General features: G+C 41.6%; 1 protein-coding gene across 1 annotated transcript in view; it reads right to left on the bottom strand.

The window, feature by feature from the left end:
• Positions 1 to 347: 347 nt before the first annotated feature.
• Positions 348 to 16687, bottom strand: part of ANKFN1 (ankyrin repeat and fibronectin type III domain containing 1) — a 59604-nt gene continuing 43264 nt past the window's right edge. Inside the window, exons 11-17 of the mRNA XM_058817435.1 lie at positions 15843 to 16058; positions 13619 to 13785; positions 12067 to 12217; positions 10125 to 10293; positions 6630 to 6796; positions 3286 to 3505; positions 348 to 1141 (exon numbers count right to left, since the gene is read on the bottom strand). Of these exons, the coding sequence (XP_058673418.1) occupies positions 348 to 1141; positions 3286 to 3505; positions 6630 to 6796; positions 10125 to 10293; positions 12067 to 12217; positions 13619 to 13785; positions 15843 to 16058 (1884 nt within the window). The remainder of the gene's footprint in view (positions 1142 to 3285; positions 3506 to 6629; positions 6797 to 10124; positions 10294 to 12066; positions 12218 to 13618; positions 13786 to 15842; positions 16059 to 16687) is intronic.

Genomic DNA, 16687 nt, shown 5'->3' with positions numbered 1-16687 from the left:
TTGCAGGCAGAACCACTCATGCTTAAAATTTTGCATGCTCAGAGAAACATGGAAATGAAGAGACCTGCAAAACCTGATACTCAATTGCACATTGTTATGTGGTGACTGTTACGAGTCTACCTGCAAAGCTGCAGATGCCAGTGACGATAATGCTCCCTTCATGAAAGATGATACCTCTGTGAGACCAGAAATCTGGTGATGAAGTCAAAAGGTTAGGATTCCTTAGAGTGGCACAAGCTGCCATTTCAGGAGCTGGATTTTCACCAGTGGTTTTGAAAGTATGGCCTTTGTGATCACAATGCTCATATCTCATGTGGAGTGATGGGAAGCAGTGCGGGATTCTGGGGTTAAAGGGTGCTGCTGAAAACTTCTGGGACAGCAGAACCTGACTGCTCCTCTGGCCCCGTGATCTGTTGCATAGCACTGTGCACATCTGTGTGTTCTACAGCCTCCGTGCTCATCGCCCAGGACCTGCCCTCTCCATCCAGAAATGTTTCATAAGGCTCCACATGTATCCTATGGACATCCTGCCTTGGCTCCTCATACCTGCCTTTGCCATCCTCTGGAAGGCTGGATGCATGAGGTACGAAGGTGCCCCGAGACCCATCGATGGGAATGGTCACCTGCTCACTGGAGGTAGGTTCTTGAGCCAGGTCTGGGGATCTCATCAGGTGCTGGGTGTAGACACCCTCTGACAGAGAGCCCGCCTGCGTCTCGCTGTGCACACGCAGCCAGCGGTGCTGCCGGCTGAAGTAGTTGTAATGCTGGTGTTTCCCCAACTTTTTTTTCCCTAAAAAGCCCAGTGGCTGCTTGGAGCTGGAGGACTTGTCCGTGCTTTTCGGTGTAAGCACTGATATTGTCAGACTGCTCATCTGCTCTGTGCAGCATTCAGCACTGGTGTCCAGGGCACCACACTCTGTCAGGCCTTCTCTCAGCGCCAGGCAGGGCTTCAGGTCATGGGCTTGGAGCACGTTGGGTGCGCTGCCACCCAGGCCACTGCCAGCCTGCTGGGAGATGTCCTGGGACGAGGAGTAAATCAGGTCCAGTTCCCTTGGGCTCAAGGCATCGCTGGAGTCGTAGTCGCTGTCGGTGGGGAGGAACACCTCGGAGCAGCCTTCTTCATCTGAGCAGGGCTGGGAGTCTGCAAGGAGAGCTGGTTAACACTCACAGGACAAGCTCAGCAGAGACATGTCATTCATGTGGGTTTTGTCCTAATTTTAAATCTCCAGTGCTGGAAACGTTTGTGTGTTTCCTCTGTGAAATTGCCATAGGCCAAGTGACAGCAAAGGCAGTCAGGGAGGATTTGTCAGGGAGGAGTCACAGATGTGTTAGACAGGTGGTGGCAGAATTAGGAAAACCAGAAAGAATTAATTTATTATGTTAAAGATGGGGAAAAACTTGAATTTGAATTGGGATTAAGTTCTGAGAGGATCTGTTTTCTTTTATCTTGCTTTCACTAAATTTCATAGACATGGAGATTTGTGAGAGAGAAAATCTCTAATCCAGTTTCTGTTTTTATTTAAGATGTCAATTAAGTTACTCTAGATTTATATCTCTAGAGTGTGAGCAATGTGCAACTATAAGTGTGGTAAGAGACACAAGGCACAACATGGATGTTGATAAATAAAAACTGCCCTTTTGGCCATCAGGTGCATTGTGTGTTCAAATCCAAAACAGACACACAGAATTCAAATGCGAATTTGAGGACCACATCTCACACTGACACTGAAATTGCTGCTGTCTTTGGGCTTCAGAGGGATCAATAAAATAATAAATAGTGGCATGTGTGATAGAATAGATTGATGCTCCATTGCCATGGATAGTTTATCTTAGATTCCAGGAATTAAACATCGATTTTATACAGTGCTGACTGCTCACTTGGAGCTTGTGTAAATTGCCATAGAGCCCAGTATTAATGAATCCAGGGTGTGCAGGACAAGATAAAACTGCAGTTTGCACTGTACCAGAGCCAAGGATTATTCTGTATTCATGGTCTGTGATACAGGGGAAAAACAGCTCAGGGAGGGGTGCTGAGAAAGAACACCACTGTATCATGGAGTGAAGCAAAGCACCAGCCTCTTCAGGCTTCTTTTCTTTTAACCTCATGAAATCTAGTCAGAATAGATGTATTAATTTTCCTTAACTGTATAAAACTGCCAATTTGAAAAAACACCAAATTATTATTACTATAATGGTCATGGCAGTTGTTTAATGCAGCATCTGTTGCTTTTGTTTCTGCTGTTTCATTTACTTGTTGCTTAAAGACATCTCAGCAGAATGATGGTTTATTTTTTCCTCCAAAGTCCTTATTCTGTTAGCAAAATGGGTGTTGCTGTTTCATTTGCTTCATCTTTATTTCCTGTGATTCATTTCTTTCATCAGTTTAATTTTCTGGCTATGCAGTGAAGTAATAATGGTCAGTGAGGTGGGTACTTCTTTGTGTAATTTGTGTAATTCAAAATGCTTCTCTAAAACACTGAAAACTCTGAGAGGTGTGTGAAAACATCTGTTAAACTGGACAATTGGCACTAAAATTTGCTCTATCAAAACAAAGCAAGAGGGGCATGAGAAAAAATTGCTGCTAAACAGAGGAAAACTGAAAGCCTGGAAAGAAAATGGCTGTAATACCTGAGATACAGAAGGTGGCAAATGGAAAATCTGGAAAAAATTGAGTTAGATTCTGTCAAATTAATGAAAACTGTGGGGAGGAATAATAGATGAGTGATGAGAATGGGTCAATAGCTTTTGCTAACAACTCATGTCTCATCAGTCAAACAAAACTCTGAACGTGTGCACAATAAATACACAGCCATCGTCAGAGCTCTGCAGGGCTTGTGATAATGTTCTTTAACATGGGCTCTGCAGCTGAAATTGGGACAGAGAGAAAGCTCCTTCCCTATGAAAGAGCAGATTGATGGTGTAGGCAAAAAAATGAAGCAGTCAGCTTTCACCATGGATGGATTTTACTGGAATTCTGGACATCATGGAGAAGCCAGTGATAGCACTTGTCCCTTCCAACCTGTGCATTTAAATGATCTGGAACAGTGAGGTGACAAAGTTGGCTGATGATGAGCAGTTATTCTGAGTAGCTGAAAGTAAAAAATGATTGTAAAGATTACAGAAGGATCTCAGTATACTGAGTGGCAAATGATTGGTAAAATGATTGTTAAAATACCTTGACAGGTATGGGAAAAATTTACTCCTTTTATGAAAGGACATACAAAAACTGTTATAATTAAAAGTGAGTTCAAAGAGTGCTTGGTAAAAAAAGAAAAGTTCTCTTACCACTCACAGCTTTTCTCCTCTGGATTCTAGGCTCAGGAGAAGGGGGAGGTGAAGGAAGACAGTCTAGATGTGAAGAGGTGGAGCTCATTTTCTTTTGAGAGTGTTCTTCTGAAAGATCCACAAGCTTCTTTATGGGCAGGCCTGCTGCTGGCTGCTTGTATCTTGCATACTGCAGTGCCTCTGTGATCCATCTCATGTCCCTCCAGATCTCATCAATTTGCTGTGAAGAAAATAATAGTGACAAAATACAGTTAAGTATGAGTATTAATTCTACCTAAGTGTGTTCTTTTTCAAGTGCAAGTCTGTAGTCACTGCTAAGAGAGAGCAGCATGATCCCCCAAAAGAACATTCAGATTGAGGAGGTCTGAACTGATTTTGGTTAAGAGGTACCTCAATTATGAATGTGTAGTTAGGAGGGGTGAATCCAGACCTAAAATCTGACATGGAGAGAAAATGAAAATTGTATTTTGATAGAGTAAAAATATGATCAGTTTATAGCACACCTGGAAGCTGGTTTGATTCTGCACTGGAATAAAAGTGAGAGATCTGGAGCATCTTTTCAAACCCAGGTGAAAGCAACTGTTCAGGTCAGACCTAGTTTTTATCAAAGAACATACACATGTGCAGATACATAAATGGAGGGCAGAAGCACAGCTATGAGCCAAACTGCAGTTTTTCCTTACCATTTTAGTCTCCATACATTTTAAAAGTATAAATCTACACAAAAGCAGTTGTAAGACATGCCTTTTGATGGCATTAAGAGACAAGTGCCTAAATCAATAGCAGGATTTAGGTTAAGTATCTCTGCAGAGAGGAAAGATGCTGTTTAAGTGTGGGTCTGAAGAGTGTTTTGATAATGGAACATTTTCAACATCTTTAAACATCATCTTCAAGCCATTCAAGATCTTTGATGGCTGAGCAAATGTTGCAACCATCAAATGAGAGTAGCTGTGAGTAAATACCCTCCTGCTGCAGTGTCCTTTCTAGAATTTCCCTTGCACTTTTCCTACAGTGAATGTCAAGTGAGCCTTCCTATTAATACTGCAGTGCTTGAGGGAAGCTGCTTTGCAGTTACACAAGCTACATTCTGCAAGAATGCAGTGAGAGTTCAGTCAGTAATGGAGAGGCAAAAGTGAGGGGTGCTCTGTGCAGTGACAGTTGTCTGCTGGGGAGTGCCAGAGGGATCAGAGAGCCTGCTGACTGATATTTGAAGGCAACTTCTCTTAGCTGGAGATGCTTCACAAAATGCATATTCAAAGTGTGAAAGTTACTCCCAAGGGATGCTGTAGATGTCAGATTCGCTGGGGTAGTTCCTGATGAGCTGTGTTGGAGGCAGGATAGCTGGGCAGCTGGATCTTGGTTTTGACCTAGTATGGCCATTTTTATGTAAAGGTGAAATCCCGACTCCAATGATGTCAGTGCAAGCCTTGCCACTGAGTTAATATGAGCTAAGAATATACATCAATAAGAATAGCAAATGGTTCAGAGATTAATTCATAATCCTGCATGATTTCAAGACTTCAGTGTAGCTCCATGAAGAGAATTCCAGTTAGCAAACATCTCACCTATTTGATTTTAGAGATTTTATACATCCTTTCTGTGATCCTCCCTCAACCCCAAACAAGAACCATCCTGAATGCAGTTTATTAAAATGCAAATCCTGTTAGGTTTCTCCCAGGACATTGTAATGAACGGTGGTTCTTTTACAATTTAGGAACATTTGAAGCATTACATGATATGAATTACAGCTTAACTTCAGTTTTAGTTTCAGTGTCTGTAGATTTCTTTCCTTTCTCTGTAACATTCTGGTAAAGACTCCAAGTACCTTACATTCTGGCTGGGGTTTTTTTCAATAATTTTTACTTTTCAGTTGCCCTCTGACTCCTTTTCAGAACTGCATTTATATAGAGTCCCTTGCTCTTTACAATGTTTGGTTTGTGTAGTGACTTCAACACTGTCTTAGATCTGGGATCACACAAATGCTCTTGTGGTTTTGTGGTCACCAGTGAAGATTGTGGTATGTGGTAGGCAGAGATATTTTTGCCAATAGGTGGAATGCAGCTGGTTTTCATTTGAGAGGAAACCTGACAAGCCTAATACACTGTCACAATAATTCAGCACAAAACACTGAAGTTTAAAATGTTCTCCCCTATTTTCCCAGCATAGATATGTGACTCAAACACTTTGGAAAAGAGGAACACAGAACTGTCTATACAGTACCTGTATATTAATATAAAAATGCTTGGGTTTTATGTGAAGGGTAAAAATTTTCCAAATTCTCCTGCGGACTGCAAGAAAGCTAGATTTTCTGAGTGTGAGAGTGGGAGTACAATGGATCTTCCCTCTCTGCCCTGCTGCAGGTTGCCCAAAGCTCCAAGTGGACAAGGCAAAGGGGGTCTGCATGCAGAACAAAGATAAATAGAAATATTATCCTTTTGTTCTATGGAGGGCCAAACATCTTGTCAATGGGATAGTGTCTTGGCCCCTATTCCAACAGAAGATAACGAATATTAAGAATATAGAGCTGAAAAGTTATTTGCATCTCTCTTGTAGAGAGACAGGTCAACCATGCTCGTAGATATACTCTGCAAAAGTAATGAGCTTTATCTATAAATAACCAATTATCAAAATCATTTGCAAAAGGATAGGCTTTACTGTGCTGCACAATGGAGGGTAGTTCAAAGAGCCCTTAGTTGAGTAGGTAAAGTCTTGATTTGGGAGCAGTAGAGGAAAATCAGGATGAGGGACAGAGAATAAGCAAATTGGACAAGTGTGGTAACACTGGGGATCCTCCTGCACTGGAGGACTGAGGCAGTGCCACTGCATGGTGCTGGCCAGGCTCACAGCTGCTTTTGGGGCCAGCTTGACATCTGAAATGCAGAGCTGTGTTCCTGAGTGTGATATTGTTGGTGGAGGTTGTCTCCACAACCTAGTCTGAATTTTCATTTAAATTTTTTTAATTGCCAAATTATTGTGGTGAAAAATGTCCCCAGTTCATACAGACAAAGAAAAACTCTTACACAAATGAATGCCCAGACATGGTGCTAGCTTACCTCACGTTAGATGGGAGGGAGTTTTACAAGCAGACTGACACATTTCTTTATAACAGTCTAGTATAACTGTCATTTGATTTTACCCATAAAAATCCTTCTATAAAAGCAACAACTAAGGAAAGCATGTTCTGGGTTTGAATTTCATAAAAACAGAATTGCACTTTTGATACAACTGCTCTTTTTATGATGTCTGTGAATAATTCTCCATTTAGATTTCAAATTACAGCCCCATGCAATTTTTAAGAAAGCCACCTTAAAATCTCCTTGGAATAGTCAGAAACAGACTATTACCTGTATGTAGTCTATAACTTGCTGGTGTCTTTGTTTGGCTGCAGCGACTTCACTGTCTGAAATTGCTTCCCTCAGGGACTGCTGGGTTTTCAGAGAGTCCAGCTCTATGACAGCAGAAAGGCGGCAATACAGGCTTATAAATTTTTCCTTGTAACAGCAAAAATGAGCTGTGAAAAGACCAAGTGCAAAGGAAAATTGTTACATTCTGGTTATGAAATATGAAATCCTTAGCGTTCAGAACACAAATTTTATTAAATATAGTAACTAACTCTGGATGGCTTTCTTTAAGCTAGAAATTAATAATACAGGCTTCAGTTCTCCTCTCATTTACACTGGATTTACTCAGTAGCTTCACTGATTTCAAAAGAATCATTTCTAATTACATCTAAGTGAAGGGATAATCAGGTCCTTAGTATGCAGCTCCAGAGGCTATCTTGCCTTTGATGGCTTTAATCAGAAAGGCTATTTCTGAGGCTTTTATAGCTCATCATTTCTTTTATCAAGAAAGTAGTGACATGGCTGGAAAATGAAACTAATATTTAATTTTTTTCTTAAATTGAGTGTTTCAGAATGAAACAAAAAAATTTGAAGGCTGATAACTTTCTCTTGGACTGCACTGTTATCACAATTTGGGAGAAATAATTAAAACTTTTTTAGGTGTTACCACACATCATCTTCTGAACTCTCCTGCAGAAGGGTAACACAAAAAGTTCAGACATGACCTCTTGCTTTGTATAATGTGACTTTGGAGCAGCACAGAACTATCCTCTTTACCAGAGGTAACAGAGACAGCATAGCTACAGTGCCATGGAGCTTTGCAAATGTCAATTTATCCAGTGTGTTAAGGATACATTATTCCAGGACCTGCCACTGCTCAGGCAAAACTGAGCAGTTACCTCTCCAAATGGCAGTGCAAACGTACTCATATTTGCTGAGGGAGAGCAAGTTTTCAGAAATACTTCCCCATTCATTGGTGCTGCAGTAAATGCAAACATACAGCTGACCCTGTTAGAGCAGCGAGTGCCAGTGGGATTTACTGCTGCTGCTCCCCTGGACTGGGACAGGGCATTTTTCAGGGAGTTCCAGGTGTAAAATGCATATATTCTTCTCATAAAAAATATTTTTAAAAAGAAATGAAAACAGTGTCCCGTGTCTACTTGTCCCTTACAAACAGTATGATTAGAATAATTGAGAAGAGTTTGTTCAACTGAGAGATCCAATCACAGAAACATTTTTAGCATTAACAATAAAGGCCTAATCTTAACACAGACATCTCACAAAAAAGAGTGAAAGAATGAATTCTACCTTCTGGTTTCAGCAATGCCTAGATATTGCAGGGATCCAGTGTGAATAGTGTGTGGTCTTCCAGTACATATGCCATATGTGGTGGACTCTTGAGTGAATTACAGCTGCGGTTTCGGCTCCAGTGCTGAAGTTTCGAGCCTTTGTGGTTTTAAGTCAGACCCTTTAATGTTACTTTAACAAATGTTACTTCAACGTAGTCTTTTGTGGTTATGCAATTATATAGTTGGTAGCCACCAGCTAATGGGGAATGGAAGCTTCTAATATTTGAGATGTGAATCACAGTCACTTTATAGAACATCAGGGATACATATATAATAAGTCATATTGAAATGTCATCTGCCTTTGGCCTGAGGATTGCTTACTTAAAAAAATACTCAAAAGTAAAATTCAGCTTTCCATACTGTTTTCTCTACCATGAACTGTTTTCCCACTGCAGCAACATTGCAGAACAGAGAGGGTTGCACCAGGAATGCCTTTTGGGAGGTGGCTCTGTTGCATGTTTGGTGGCACCGCACCATCCCATGCAGGCTGTGTCCCTGAAATGAGAGGCACTCCTGCCCCTGGCCCGTGTTCCACCTAATGAGAATCAAATAGCCTGCACAACATCTAGGGAGGAGATTAATTGCATCAGAGATTAATATGCTCTGTGCATTAATTTGCATAGCAGGGCAGCAGGCCCCTCTCACCAGGAGAAATGATGTGCTCCATCCTCAGAGGCCAACAGGCTTCAGGGTGGCACATCAGAAGATAAAAGTCTGGCTCTAGGGCACTGCAGCCACGGCCATGTGACCCAAAGCACTGAGCTAACTCTTACATTAGCTGTCCTTTGAAGGGGTAACTTTTTCTTGGCAGACTACACCATGTATTGTGTGGCTGTTCCACTCATAATTGTGTGGCAGCTCAGCTGGCATCTGTCCTCCCACGGGCAGCAGAAACCCCCAGAGCTGTCACAGCACCACAGTGGGCTGTGGCTCATGTGCCATAAATCCACTGCTGCTGCAAATGCCTGATCCAAATGAAATTTGTGTTGCTGGGTGATGGTAGGTCATGGATGAGTAGTGACTGCAGAAACACAGGCAAGGCAATACCCTCCATGAATATCTAACCTCCTACCTAAATGATTTGAGCAGCACTTGGCTCTGATAGGAAAGTAATGGTGTCACATAAACCTCTGACAGGGACATCACTGGCACACAGCTGCCACTAAAGCCTTTCCTGCAGTGGCTCCTGGTGCACTGACTCCATCAGTTTTGGCTCATATCTTTCTCTCTTCTTGAAGGCAGAGGAAAGAAAGATCCCAGTTTTACAGGCCAGAAGGAAACAGAGCAGACTGACATGTAAGGCTCAGCAGCCCCCACATTTTAATATTCTTTCTAAAAAGAACTGTTAAGTCTTTATGAGCTGCTTTTATGTGGAACCTTTTCTTTTCTCTGTGGACCAAAGAAGAAGAAATGAGAAATAGAGGACCTTGAAGCTCAAGCATCTTATGTCTTCTGTGAAACAGCTGGAAAACTCTGTTTTGGAGAATTCTTGCCCAGTCAGCAATGCAGTGGAAGAAGAGAGCTGAATCTGCCGCAGCAGCAGATGTGCTCTCCAAAGAAAGAGATTCAAGTCCAGTGCTTTGGCATTTTTCACAACAGGCTTTTGCTGCACCACAGCAATAGGACAGTCTCCTGCATTTTTCCAGGTATCAAAGGGAAAAAGATGCCCTTCATATGGGAAAATCTATTCAGACCTTTCACAAAGCTGTAAAGGAGTCAGACCTTGAGTAGGACCATCTGTAATCAGGATCTGCATAAATCCCCATTACAGAACCAGCAATTATCCTTGTGACAACTTAGAGAGATGTTTTTTGCATCTCCTGTCCCACTCCAGCCTTGCTGTGTCATGTGCAATATCTCTTGGTTCTGATTTTTAAAGAACATCATCTTGCAAAGCAGCTTATAGACACATAGTGGATGACTGTGGGCCTTGCTGTCTGCTCTGCATTTCAATAACGATGGCTACAGTGCATGCTTTAACTGCTCTGCTCCCTCTGTAACTTGTACACCGTTCTAGGGAGTGTTGTTGCCAAAGCCATCATGTGATTTATTGACTCTCCACTGGGACAAGGGGGAAAACAGATACAACTTTGTGATTTTATTATAAGGAGACTGGGTTAATATTTCTAGGTGAAGCAAGCTACTATACCAAGTTCAAACATCTGAAGAGGGAGGTTAAGAAATCCTGAGTGTGGGGTGTAAGGATTATTCTGTCCTGGGGCAGTGCAGACGTCGTCTGAGGCGGGGAGCAGGAGAAGAAAGGAGACATTGTGACCCAGTTCCAACACCTCCTGTGTGTACAGACGGAAGTGCTTAGCCTGTACGGGGACACGCGCGGGGGAAGGAATAGGAGAGAATTACAACATGGCACTTATATAAACAACACCCCAAATGATATAAAACATTAAAGAAAATTTGCACAACATCAAGCTCGGAATTTTTATAAAACGTAAATATTTGGGGCGGGGGGGGGGGTGGTGGTGGCTAAATGTGGGTTCATGTCACTACATAAAATAAAGATTTAAAGCTGCAATGTTCCACATTAAAACAACACACACAGGCACAACCCCCCTGAAAACAACATTTATGTTTCTTATTAGGCAGAAAATGATCACATGCCATGTGCTTTTCAAGATTATGATTGCATAATTATGTGAAAACATGAAAATGGATTCAATTAAAAACATTTAAGATTCAATTTAGGGTTGGTTAAGAGAAATATGCAGCTCTCCCTCAACACAGCACTGAAAAGGTTTAACAAGTGCTGCAGCAAGAGAAAATGGCCCAGGCAGAAGTGGCCTGAGGCTGCTCAGAGCTGCTGTGTGCAGCACTGCCTTCTGCCCTGGCTGTGCCCCAGTGCCACTGTCCCTGCTCCTAGTTACCACAAAAATAATAAAAATACATAAATAAATCCGTGGAATTAAAAATGCAATTCATTAACATGAAAGCTTGGTGCTGAGCCATCAGACCATTTGTATCTGTGTTGAACTACAAGGTCACATTGATATCCATCTCTCAGGCACAATGCGTGAGCTCAGATGCTTAGCTGAAGAACATATTGCACAGTGATTTCAATATTTTAGTCCCTAACTCTAAAAGAAGAGAAAAAGGTTGCACAAAAGGTATAACCTCCAAGCAAATGCAGTAATATAGAGACCTGTACAGAGCCCTATTGAATTAGAGTGACTGACCACAAGGCAGCACACCATCTGTCTTAATTTTGGATTTACTTGAGTCTTACTTGGCTCTTCCCTAGCTACAAGGTGAAGCACTGATGGATTCCTTTTTAAAAGCAAAGCCTAAACCTTTCAAAATCAAGAAATGTAGAACCAGGTTAATTTATTTTAAGACCACATCTTTCTAGCTGGACAAACAGACCTTGAAGTGATATAAAGATGATTTACTTCTACTTTAAGACCTCTTTACCTTTGCAGACCAAAATAAAATGGAATTCATGTAAACAAGAAACAAACTTCTTAGCTTATTTTTTCATGGATCTTTCACATCATAGATTATTCTTCCTGACTTTATTTATTCACATATGCATTTCTTGTACCTAAATGTAAAGCCAGACACCTCTCCTCACTCACAGAAATCTGGAGGTCTGGGACTTTGTGTTTTAGAGGGGGTACATTCATCTGTGTGCAAAACCCAGCAAAATGCTATGTCTTTGCTGGGCCTTTCCTACAGCCTCACTCAGAGTGTCCCAAAAAACTGTCACTTGCTGTGCTTGCCTGCAAAAATGACTCTTTTTCTTTGTCAGCTTCGTAAAGGTGATCAAAACTACAATTTTCATGCAAAAGTGCCTATTTGGACCTGCCTGAAGTTGCACAAATAAGCTATAAGATGAAAAAAATAGCAGGCAGTTGAAATTTGCCTCTTAATCCTTGAGTGTTCACATGTCCAGGACAAGAACTGTTTTACTGAAGATGTTCCCCCTCAGAACAATGGAATACAAAACTTCTCTGCTTTGCTTTTCTTGCAACCCTGACATTGAATCTCTACTTTTCAGTGGCACAGTTTTGTAGCTTTTCGCTGTGTTCTTAAGAATGGGGTATTAAAAAGGTGATAAATCCCACAAAGGCAAATACCTGATGCAGAGGTAGATTGATCTGTTTGAGGAGAGCTTTCACTGCTGTCTGGAGCTCATACAAGAACAATTGAGTAGGGCAGTCTGAAGTATGATCCATACTTTCCACAGATTCTGAGCCAGAAAGTGTTTGGATCCATTCCCACTCATCTCTGTATGTTGAGTCAAGTTAAAATTAGAAATATAACAACAGTTCAATGCACAAGCAGGAATTCAGTGTATGTGCATTTGGGATCTGTTGATAGTTTAATCCTCATATACCAAAACATTCTAAACTTGTGATATCTTGATTGAACTTTGAAAAGTTTTATTTTTCTAGCACATGTACATCAGGCTGAACATTCCTCTGGAAGTCCAACTGCCTTTGAAATATTTCACTAAGGCTTCTCACTCCAGGTTTTCTCTTTCACATTCTGCATTCCCCATCTACCACAATATTTTAAAAAACATGCATTTGAAATGGCTACAGGAGGTTTGATCTCTGTGAAGGACAATCTTCTACTGACTGCAGCCAAAGAACTTCCTGCTTTCCTCCATGTGTCTCTGTTTGAGACCTGATAAACATGGGAATCATAGTTCTGGATCCAGTCCCTAATTCACCCTGCCTAGTATTCAGTCTTGAATAGCAGCCAGCATCGAACATTAAAAAAGAAAAAGAATGTACAGGAAACCCCGCTACAAGACAAGTAATAGTTGTGGTATAATCTGTTCCTAAATAAAGTTCTGATCTGAAACTTCAAGAGTCAGGGATTGCTATAAACTCTGAAGCATTTGCCTTTCTATTCCTTCCAACATTGTTGTTAGTATTCACTACTACATTCTGGATATCCTTATTGTCTATGTAAATATCCAGGTCCTTTTTCCTTGTGCAAAATTCTCAGCTGGTTGCTGAAATGATACAAGAATAAAAAGCTCCAGAAAAAGATCAATAAAATGTGTTTTCCATTGGGCAAGGACCAGGCAGTACAAAGAGGGCCCTTGCCAATGGATAAGGGGAGCAGTGGACAAGGGGAAAATGGCTTTTCCAAAGCACAGAAGTTTGCTGGCTGGTTGCATTTATAAATATGGTTTTCAATTGCTGTGGGTTTGCTGTGGTTTAGGGTGAAAAAAACCAGATATCACACAAGAGAATAAACAGAAAAATTCCCCACAGCAACACTCCACAGTCAGTGAAAATCATGGAAAGGGTGGCACCGAATCCACTGAAGGCTGAGGCAGGGCTGCAGGCTATGATCTTCTGAACAGGTCATTACCCCTGTGCAGGACTGGAATAACCATGGAACACCATCCTTAGCAAGCAATGGGCCCCATCCATGTGCTCTGGGAAGGTTCTCAGAGTGCTGGGGAAGCTCAGGTGCACCTGTTCAGCCCAGCAGGGCCTCTGGGATGGCACAGCCTGGAGCCAAACCCTTCTGCCACACTCCAGAGCCAAACCACGCTGCACCTACAGCTTTGCAATGGCAGAATTGCCTCGGCATTAGCATTTGATCAATTGTTTCAAACTTAAAACAACTGTTCTCTCTCTCTGTAAGTAAATCTCTGTATTCACTTACTTGGAGACGTTGCTGTTGTCTCGGATTTTGACATGGCACAGGACATTGGGCAGCTTCTGCAGCACGAGCACTTTGATCTGGTCCACGGAGCTGCAGAGCTTCAGGTAGCCCAGGTACAGGCCGGGAGGGAGGCGCTGCTGACTTCGTTTGTGATAGGAAAGTATGTCCTGGTTTAAGGGAAACAGTCCTACATAAAAATCTCCTCTCTTTTTCCACATAAGCAGAAGAGTTTGGGAGCAGAAAGCAGCAAATGTTTTTACAGCCGCCGTTCCCAATTCAAAAAGCATTTAAGCACATGCTTAAGCATATGAATAATCTCTGGTAGCTCGGGTGCACTTGGACAACTTCTCACTTAAAGCCATACACAGGATCTCTAAGGTCTCTGTGTCATGCAGGAATTGGCTCTGACAACCTGAGGTTTCAATCTTCTGCAACTGTGGTGTTTAAACTGGCTTAAATAACCCCCACCTCTGCCTCCTGTCTGATCATTTCAGTGGTGAGCCAGGTCAGGGAACTGATTCCTCTGGAAAACAACTTGGGAAAAGGAGCAGTTGTTTTTCAGCTGAGCAGTTCCCTGGTTTGGGTTTGGTTGGTGGCTGCACAGAGAGAGCAGGGCAGCTCTGGGGCAGAGCTGGGAGAGAGGGGCTGCAGGAGCCAGGGCTGTCCCCAGGGAGATGCCAGCCCACATCTCTCCAAAACCTGCTCTGTGTCACCTGCTGTCAACAGGAAGATCTCTGTCAGCATGAGGGTTGGTAGTTTGCAAAACTGAACAAGTGGCAGCGTTTTCTGAACAAATATCTTTATCAACAAATAGAGCTTAGAGGAAATTAGTATTGATGGTGAATTTGCTGAGGCCAGGAGACATTTTTAGAGCTATGTATAGCAGTTCTCCAAAACTACCTGAAAAATGATGTCTGCTGCCATCCATCCTGAGAAATGTGTGCTTCTGCAGTGGGTGAGGATTAAGACACCTGGCCCTGTGCCTTTACTCTTGGAACCATCAAATTATCTGCCAGTGCTATGCTTGGCTCTGACCAGTGCAATTAGACCCTCATTTTCACAAGCACTTCATGAACAAAATACCCACTCGATGATTAAACAAGTAATAGAAGAAAGGGTGGGCATTAGATAGGAATGTGTAAACCATTAGGGGAACATTTTTTCCACTAGGATCTCTGTGGAAATCTGATCAGGACTGCAGTTTGCTTTTCCTAATATAAAACTTTTGCCCAGATTGACAATTTTCTGCACCTTTAACACATTGTAATACATTAAATCTAGCATAGATCAGGTAAGTTTTATTGTCTTTTGGAAATTTTTTAACATTCCTAAAACCTGGTAACATATATTTTGATTGCCTGTCACTTCCCGGTATGAAAAGCAGAGTCTGTGCCCCAGAAAGTGCCTCTAATTCAAAAATTAACCACAGCAGCCATCATCTCATGGACAGTGCTAAAGAAGGGACTAACACAATGATTTGTCTTGTATTTTGGGTAATTGTGCAACAATTTTAGGGAGATTGGCTGCTGTTACCTACAGAAAACATGTATTAATCTTAACATAGACTGTCTCTGTTTAATGTGTGCTCAGAGATAATTCTGAACCCCCACTCAGGGATGGGAACTGAGCTGAGTGTGCCAAGCAGCTTCTGAGATCAGTCCTGACCTTGGCATTTCTCTAATTGCAAGTCTAGGAGCATGTGATGCAGAAATTAAAGGAGGGTTATGGTCAGTTAAGGGTTCCTTAGTGGCTATACCAGGCTCCAAGGAACGCTGAACCCCACAGAACAAGCTTATTAAGTAGAACAGTAAAGTTTAAAACCTAGATTTAGTTTTCAAGGTTGGATGGAAAAATCTTACAGAGTGTAGAAATTCGAAGTGTCTGTATAGGTGCTTAAGAACATCCCAGAGAATTTTAAAGCTTTTTTATATCCCTTGCTACAAAATTCCATAGCCTGGTTTCCCGAAATTGATAGAAACTACAATTCTCTGCTAGGATTTTGAAGTAATTTCTTTAGAATCTCATGGATATTTTGCATATTAAGGATCTGATCCCAGATCCACTGGAAGTAATATAAGTCTTTGCTCTCAATGGGAGCCTTGCCATTAATTTTATTGGGCACTGGACTAAGGCCTAAAATTCTACAAGAGGCTTCCAAAAATGGGGGCTCTGGCACAGGCTTTACAAAAGCAAATAACACACAGTAAGAGAAGCAAAGCACTACCTGGATTGTTATGAGCAAGATGTCTAATGCTGTTGGCTCCTCTGGAGTTGAGAGGGATTTCCTCTGGCTTTGTAGTTTGGATACCTGCATCCATCTGCCGTTAAAAAATGAGTACAGGCTCTCCACTTCTCTGACAGTAACTATCAGCATATTGCCATGGCGATCCTTGATGGGCTCGTAAAAAACTCTGCCTAAATTGTGAGTTCCCAGCAAATTCTAGAAAACAAACACAAAATGAAAGTTATTTATCACATATCAGGAGAGTATCATTTGAAACATAATTTTGTGCTCATTGACATCACTCCGGTTAGCTTCACTAAGAATGAGGCACTGTGTTTCTCAAACCCTTGCCTTACAGTCATACCATTTAGTGACAAAAGGAAATGTTTTCCCTCAGGCTGTGTTTGTGGATTGAGTTGTGGATTCTCTGATGCATTTGGTCCAGCAGTGTTTACTCCAATGCTTAATGGAGAACCTCAGAAAGACTATTATGACCCAATGCCTTTGTAAAAGGCAAATTGATCCACCTATTTACTGCAAAGAAATTCACTTATTTGGGCCAAACTTCCTTGTTTTGCCCAGTCATGTGAAGATGAAAGATACTATTTTTGAAAGCACTTGTTGGTCTGCTGGTGATTTCTTTGATTTGAACTTGCTTAAGAGTTGGGTGCTTATCTGAACCTTCCCACAACCAAATGTCAGAGATCATATAAAATTCTTCCTTTTCCCTCAAATCACTCCTAATAGACACTTTAAATATTTTTTTCTATGTTAAGTAACTGTAATCTCCATTCTCTGTTCTCCATTTTAAAATTATTCAGATTATTTTCAGCAACAAAAGCAAG

The sequence above is a fragment of the Ammospiza caudacuta genome, chromosome 19 (genome assembly GCF_027887145.1).
Source record: "Ammospiza caudacuta isolate bAmmCau1 chromosome 19, bAmmCau1.pri, whole genome shotgun sequence".
Taxonomy (NCBI): Eukaryota; Metazoa; Chordata; class Aves; order Passeriformes; family Passerellidae; genus Ammospiza; species Ammospiza caudacuta.
This window is presented reverse-complemented; position numbering and strand designations above follow the sequence as displayed.